At 35.7% G+C, this 8,333-nt stretch overlaps 1 protein-coding gene across 2 annotated transcripts in view; it reads right to left on the reverse strand.

The window, feature by feature from the left end:
• zgc:92429 (uncharacterized protein LOC445063 homolog) overlaps positions 1-8,055 on the reverse strand; it is a 42,542-nt gene extending 34,487 nt beyond the window's left edge. For both annotated transcript variants that reach the window (XR_008838073.1, XM_056461272.1), the window contains exons 1-6: positions 7,788-8,055; positions 5,780-5,829; positions 5,530-5,586; positions 3,156-3,313; positions 2,082-2,185; positions 984-1,036 (exon numbers count right to left, since the gene is read on the reverse strand). Coding sequence is in view for 1 of the 2 variants with exons in the window: in XM_056461272.1 (XP_056317247.1) it covers positions 984-1,036; positions 2,082-2,185; positions 3,156-3,313; positions 5,530-5,586; positions 5,780-5,829; positions 7,788-7,851 (486 nt within the window). In the remaining variant the exon portion in view is untranslated. The remainder of the gene's footprint in view (positions 1-983; positions 1,037-2,081; positions 2,186-3,155; positions 3,314-5,529; positions 5,587-5,779; positions 5,830-7,787) is intronic.
• Between the last annotated feature and the right edge of the window lie 278 nt (positions 8,056-8,333).

An 8,333-nucleotide genomic window follows, 5' to 3' on the forward strand; every position in this document is an offset into this window, starting at 1 on the left:
CATATAGACTTGATATTACCTTTGTTATTATTAAAAACTGTTCATTATAGTTGTTGAAAAATATTTAACAGGGTTTATCTTGGAGATGCCAAATGTACTGCAGTCTTTCTTATGTTGTCTGTGTCTATTTCAAAGCCAATTATTCCACCCTCGTGATGCATAATATTACATTTTATTGAATTACAATTAATTAAATATCCCAAGCACTTACTGTACATGAGTTAATGAAAAAAAAACCTAAAAGTCATTAATTCAGTTGTGAATGGCGCATGAACCTGCTGATAAAGCTTTAGTTCTCACCTGGGCTAAAAAGGTCTGCTGAGTAATTAACACAATGAACCATTGGGATTTCAGGAAACTAATCCATTAAAGATGATCTTTTCCCAGGGAAGTGAAGATTTAACAGAAGACATTAAGGTCAAATCCCAGTAAAGGATATTTAGTCATTAATTCTCACTCATCTCCTGCTTGGTGTCCATTAAGCATTACACTAGTGCAAATACTGATCTAGCATCAGCTTCTGCTCCTCCTGTCCTCTTGAAACTAGCTGTGAGGACCAAAGGAAGCTGATGCCAAATCAGTAACCTGCATTAAATGAATAGTTCATCAAAAATAATGAAAATGTACTCAAATTTACTCAAGTGGTTCTAAACCTTTATGAATTTCAGAAATTAATATATTTTGAAGAATGTTAGAAAGAGGTAACTATTGACTTCTATGCAATGCTTTTTTTACTATAGAAGTCAATAGTTACAGGTTTTCAACATAACATATTTTGTGTTCAACAGACGAAAGGAACTCAAACAGGTTTGTGACAAGTAAAAGGAGAGTAAATGATGACAGAATTTTTTAGTTTTCCTTCAATATAAACATGTGTGCCTAAAGCGCTTTTCATCTCATGTCCACTAGATGGCATGATATGTACATTTTCTCAAGCAAGCTAATTTGTTTCGCTGTGATTCTCATATTACATGAGCACTTACCTTTCTGCATCCTGTGTTTTTGCACTTAACCCCAACCACAAGAGCTTGATTCTCTATAGGATAGAAAGAGATAAGGGGTGACAGGAGGAAGAGAAAACAATAACAACAGATTGTCAGCTGAACACATGTAAAGCCAGCTGATGCCTCAAATGTGTAGCAGTCGTATTACAGCACAGGTGAGATGGTGAGAGCTCAAACCCTGATGCTCTGTGACATGACAGATTATGGACAGGTGGGGATCAGATCTACAGCTACTGTCAAGAGCTGAAATCAACAGCAGCTGCATAAAACCCTTCTCTAGAGAGGTCAACAAAACCACAGCAGCTCAAACAAATAATATAGCTTAAATCAAAACTGAACTAAGCATAATAGAATGGCAAAATACAAATAGTGGAGAAAATGCTTGACACTATATTTTGACAGTATCTTATTATCTTTAACATAAATACATTTTATTTTATAAAATGTTCTGATTCAATTTAATTTTTGGTTTATATTTTAGAATTTTTGTTTTGTATTTGCATCATTTTGATTAATGTTGTTTTATTTATGTTATGCTTTATCAGCTTTATGCTTTTTAATTCTAAAAAGTTGTATGATTATCAAAAATCATATATATATATATATATATATATATATATATATATATATATATATATATATATATATATATATATATATATATATATATATATATATATATATATAATATATAGTGTATATCCATAGTGTATGTATGTATGTGAATGGAAATGTATGGGTGTTTCCCAGTGATGGGTTGCAGCTTGAAGGGCATCCGCTGCATAAAACATATGCTGGATAAGCTGGCGGTTCATTCCGCTGTGGAGACTCCAGATTAATAATAAAGGGGCTAAGCCGAAAAGAAAATGAATATGAATGAAATAATAATAATATATATATGTATATGTATATTTATACACTAAATTAATATTTGCATATAAATACACCATTAATATTACACAGTAACCAATATTTTTTAATTATCGATATAAAATCTGGGTTAAATGATTAAAGAGCCTCTGCACTGGGATCAGCTTTTGCTGTATGCCAGTGTTCAGTAACAGCAGCTTTGCTCACCGAGCTTCTCTCTCTTCTCTCTCTCACTGATCTCCATTTTCTCCATGATCTGAGTCAGAGATGGAGAGATCTTCACCTGCAGCTTTGTCTTGGGCTCATCTGAGCTAAAGAGAAAAAGAGAATCAAAAACAAGTCACTGTCTGTCTTTATTTAACAGAAGAATAGGCGCTTCTTTATTTTATAGTAGTAAAAAAAACAATTATGAATTGATCATGTATATAGATTAATGAATGCTTGCGTGCTGCATATGTACTCTATTGACCTTATTCTGCAATGTGGAAGTGCACTCATTTTTGTGATTATTTTAGAGCATCAGATTCACTTGTCTATAGGAGAAACAACTAGGTACAATAAACGGCAGAAAACGATCAAACTACTTGCTCTACAAACAAGTTTGTTCACAACTATACAGACAAAGCAGAATAATACAGTTGAAGTTAGAATTATTAGGCCCCCTTTGAATTTTATTTTTTATTTTTTCCCCAAATGATGTTTAACAAAGCAAAGAAATTTTCACAGTATATCCTATAATATTTTTTCTTCTGGAGAAAGTCTTATTTGTTTTATTTCGGCTAGAGTAAAAGCAGTTTTTAATTTTATTAAAACCCTTTTAAGGTCAAAATTATTAGCCCCTTTAAGCTATATATTTTTCAACTGTTTACAGAACAAACCATCGTTACACAATCACTTGCCTAATTACCCCTGCCTAGTTAATCTAATTAACCTAGTTAAGCCTTTAAATGCCACTTTAAGCTGTATAGAAGTGTCTTGAAAAATATCTAGTCAAATATTATTTACTGTCATCATGGCAAAGATATAATAAGATACAATAAGAAATGAGTTATTAAAACTATTATGTTTAGAAATGTGTTGAAGAAATCTTCTCTCTGTTAAACAGAAATTGGGGAAACAAATTAACAGGGGGGGTAGAAATTCTGACTTCAACTGTATAATAAAAAATATCAGTTTGCAACATTTTAACGTCTAAAAATGATTGGAAGTGAATGAGACCGGAAGTATCAAGCACAAAAGACTTAAAAGGCCACGGAAGCTTATACATGAAATATAAAGTACCTGGGTCTCTCTTTTTCCAGGGCCTCTGCAGATTTGGGCCCCTGGTAGATGATCTCCTCTGCTGTGCTGTGCTGCTTCATGTCTCCTTTCTCAGACGTGACCTCGGGCCGCAGAGGCTCCTCTGGCTTCTCATTACTGTGGCGCCCGCGGGTGCAGCCCTGACACAATCAACATGCGAACACAGAAAATAATTATCAGACCCACGGGAGATAAATTACATGTTTGAGACATTGTGAATGGCTTTCCATCACTACAGCATTCAACAGTCCTTGATTATTCCAATTATTATGGCTTATTTGTGTCGTTATTGCTTTTAACACATCTGTTCTAGCTTTTGTAGCGCTTGCTTTTGACTGTTAGCACTGATAATGTTGGCAGAAATAAACTGGTCATTTGGTAAAAGCATCTGCTTGATTAATTAACTGTTTTTTTGTATTTAAATTAGCTTTGACTGACTTTGTTTTACATGTAACAGTGAATGTTAACATTTTTTTATGCTTTTCAACCAGGAAACTGGGTCGCTAAATTATTATTTAAAGTCATTTTATAAGTGCATTTGGTAGCACTTTACTTAAAGGGGTGTTCATAAGACTCTCTTTATAGCCATTAATGACACGACACATGCCATATTTGTGAATGAGAATTTATGCATGCTTATGACAACCGTCATTAAGTGTAATTCTCACAGTTATGAGATTTTAAATGCAATGATGACATTGTTTGTTTTGACAACTTGACAACTACATCACAACCTGTTTTTGTATTTGTCATGACAACTTGACATAAAGACAAAACTTGTCATAAATCTGTCATAAACATGATTGTGATAAAACCATTATAAACGTGTCACGAATTTTGTAACCGCATTTTTATTTTAGTTCATTTTTATTTTTACCTCAACTACAGTGGTACAAGCTAAAATTGTCATTAAATATTAACGATGCTGTTTAACATTATTTAACACATTTAATGAGACATTTTAATGACAAATACAGTTTTTTTCCATTGAAAATGTGATCAGATAAATATTCCTGACACGATTGTAATGCCTCATGACAATAGTGTTTATGACAAATTTTTGAAACGTTATGATGTCTTGGTAATGTCAAGTTGTCGTGACAAAAACAAAAACAGTTTGTGATGTATTTATGTCAAGCTGTTATAATAAATAATGTCATCTTTGCATTTAAAATGACATAACTAAGCACTGACACTCAATAACAGTTGTCATAAGCATGCATAAAATCTCATTCATATTTATGCTGTAACGTCATCATTATAAAGGTTTCATGACAGACTTATGAACACACCTTCAAGTAGTGTTACTGTACATTTTTTAGACCTGTTATTTCATTTTGTCTTTTAATATTAATTAATAGGCGACTGCATACACTCACCGGCCACTATATTAGGTACACCTGTCCAACTGCTTGTTCATGCAAATTTCTAATAAATCCAATCACATGGCAGCAACTCAGTGCATTTAGGCATGTAGACATTGTCAAGACAATCTGCTGCAGTGACTTAAGCAACTTTGAATGTGGCATGGTTGTTTGCGCCAGATGGGCTGTTCTGAGTATTTCAGAAACTGCTGATCTACTGGAATTTTCACGCACAGCCTCTCTAGGGTTTACAGAGAATGGTCTGAAAAAGAGAAAAGTGAGCAGTAGTTTTGTGGGCGCAAATGCCTTGTTGATGATCAGACTGGTTCGAGCTTATAGAAAGGCAACAGTAACTTCGAATGGGCTACAGCAGCAAAAGAATATTTCCAGTACCTTTGTTAAATCTATGCCTGAATGATTAAGGCAGTTCTGAAGGCAAAAGGGGGTCCAACCCAATGACTGTGTTCCAACCCGGTAGTGAAAGGTGTACCTAATGGCCGGTGAGTGTATAAACTCAAAGATGAGTCTTATTTCGTTGTCCTATTTACAAAAGTGATTTCAATACAAAGAATGCATATTGAATACAAAAAGGTCACAATGGGTGAGACGATAGCACATTAAACAACATCATTCTGACCTGATATTATAATGAGATCTGATAGTGGCATACTTAATTAAATTAAATTAATTAAAAATTACCTATATAATGTTTGTGGTTAATATTATAGTATATTAGTTCTTACTTTTTTGCTTAGAAAACAAAATGAGACATATTCAAATGTGTGTGTCGGCTACGGGTGGGGGCTGTATTACAATTCTGATGCAGTTTAATTTTTCACCCATTGACTAATAAAAAACAAACGAAACTTTCTTAAAGTGTTACCATACACATTCAGTATTTGGAGGATGTCTGAGATGTAATTTTCGTCCAGTCTACAGTACGTGAGTCGTATGAAAAACTGCATGACACGATTATCATATTATTAGCATACCTTGATGGACAGGAACTCCGAGAAATCTGTCGTCCGCTTTTTACAGCACGACCAGCCCTGAGGAGAAAAGCCAAACAAAGAGCCACATCAGACAGCCAAGAACAAAACAAAACAAAAACATGAATATTAGACTCCCCAAGAAGCGGGCAAAAACACCAAGACAATGTGCTTATCAAGTTAAGACAGCGCAGGAAGTGAACAGCCGGCGGTCTGAACAAAGACGCAGGAAAAAAATGCATTTTGAGCTCACCTTTAAGGCGTCGTGGAAGATTGGCACTCCTGGGTGAAACAGACAGGCATCTTCAGGCGGTGAGAGAGAGAAATATGTTAGCAGGAGACATTTATCTAGGCTGCAGTCCATCCTTATTATTTTTTCATGAACACGACTCAACAGGATTGAAGCTTTGTATGCTGGCATAAAAACATTCACATTCAATCACATGCCTGGCAAAAACAGTTGGCAGATGAGCCTTTCATGGAAGCAACTTTTGATTAGAACACCTCCAAATATGCTACAGACTCTGTGGATCCAATTATTCACTTTTTTTATTCCCTGTCAGTGTAAATAAAACAAACAAAAAAAAAAGATATGTTGTACATAGCAGGAGGCTGTCTTGGTGCAAAGTGAAAGCCAATTTAAAGGCACAGTTCACCCCAAAACGAAAACTGTCATTTACTCACCCACAACTTGTTCCAAACCTGTTTGAGGTTTTTTTTCTGTTGAATGCAAGTGATTTTGTAGAATGTTGGCAAATTAACCATTAAAAAATTAACCTTCTTTAAAATTAACCACATTTATAACCAAGTTATTCATTCATTTTCTTTTCAGTTTAGTCCCTTTATAATCAGCTGCAACCCATCACTGGGAAACATCCATACATACTATTACACACACATACACTACGGCCAATTTAGCTTACCCAATTCACCTCTAGCGCATGTCTTTGGACTTGTGGGGGAAACCAGAGCACTGGGAGGAAACCCACGTGAACAGGGAGAACAAGCAAACTCCACACAGAAATGCCCAGCCGAGACTCAAACAAGTGACCTTCTTGTTGTGAGGCGACAGCGCTAGCTACTGCGCCGCCCACTATTGGAAAATTAGACCTTCCCACTGCTAACACTATTCCCGGAAATCATGGACCTTCTCCAGGAATCTTGGGATTAGTAGTACTTTTAGCTGGACACAGTTCCACACAAAGCAAGAGCTTTATGTGCTGTAGGTATGCTCGGGCATTCTGTCTGAATGGGGAAACATCAAATTCTCCAAAATTGCCAAGCTTATGATAAAGCATCATATTAGGAATCAACAATAAAGTCTTTAGTTTCATTTCCAAACGTTTGAATCACACAAAATCAGCAGAAATTTATGTCTGGTTTGAGCCCCTGCCTTGGAGAATCGTCAGTCTATAGCAAACAATGATTGACTAGAAGACGAGGCTTCATTCGCCATATTGACCGTTACACTTTTCCCCATTTAAAACAGTATGAGTGACCGGTCTTGTGTATTCTATAGTCTTTGACTTCTGTGCATATAAGCTGTTTGTAAAACAACACAATCTACAGAAGCTTTGTGTGACTAAAATAGTTTAAATCATAACATTACCTATCTGAAAGAAATACTTCAGCCATGGTGTCATTCAGCATTTGTTTTTACCTGTCACTCTCTCGTGTGCATGTGCACGCCCAAATGACGGATCTGCGTGAACAGGGGTGCGCAGATGTACAAGTCTACATTTGCTGACAGACAGTTTGGGCTACTTATCAGAATTATGGGAATTATCTGCCTGAAAATTTTCAATTGGATGAACATTTAGTCTTATGCCTCACACAAAATATAAAAATACATTTAAATCATTTACTTTAATCATTACTATTGGAATGTGAAGAGACTTTCAACCTGCACAACAAAAATGTTTCTGAAGATAATCACCTACTGCACCTTTAAAGTGAGTTTAAAATGACAATCCTGTCATGATTTAATCAGCCTCCAGCATCTCTAACACTAGCAGATGTCATTCTTTTGATAACTGTTCTATATAATTCAATGGATAAATCAGCAGTCTCAGAGGCCTAGTAGAGAAAATGATGAAACGCTTCAGATTCTCAAAACTTGTTGGTTATTTATATAACATGCCTGTGACCACGACCTTCACATGAACATTTAAAATAAGTTTGCTTCAATTGAAAAAAATCATAATCATCCATTTTTACAATATATACACACACAAACCATAAAATTAAAGCAGAAATATTACCATCTGTGTTTTTGTCTGCATCAAATCGATCCCCGCAGCCTCTGTTGTAACACAGTAGAGCCATGTTGGCCTGTTTGATATTCCACTTGACTTTTAATCGCTGGACTCTCTCTTTTTTGTTGTTGTTGTTGTTTATATGCACCGTCCTGCACTGGTCTGGGGTCTTTATGAAGTCGTCCAGCCGCTGTGAAGATTTTCCAGAACTTTCAGCCGAGGAGAGATCCAGAAGGAGCAGCCACAGCCAGGGAAAGAGAAGGAAAGAGGGATATTCTAGTCTGAATGAGCTCTAAAAATAGCCAGTGCCATGTGCTTTCTATCTTTCTCTCTCTCTGTCGCTCCTTACAGCTGTTGGGGTCCATCGGAGAGTGTGACATTTCTGGGGTCCACAAAGAGGGGGGAGCAGTGGAGGCACAGATGAATCCGGAAAATCTCACTAAACTACTACAAATGTCACAGAGTAAACGGAGTTTTTAAAAAAAATGTTTTCAAAGCTAATCCAAAGGAGGGTTGTGTGTTATTTTCTACTTTATCAGCTTGATTAATGGC

Source organism: Danio aesculapii, chromosome 7 (genome assembly GCF_903798145.1).
Source record: "Danio aesculapii chromosome 7, fDanAes4.1, whole genome shotgun sequence".
NCBI lineage: Eukaryota > Metazoa > Chordata > Actinopteri > Cypriniformes > Danionidae > Danio > Danio aesculapii.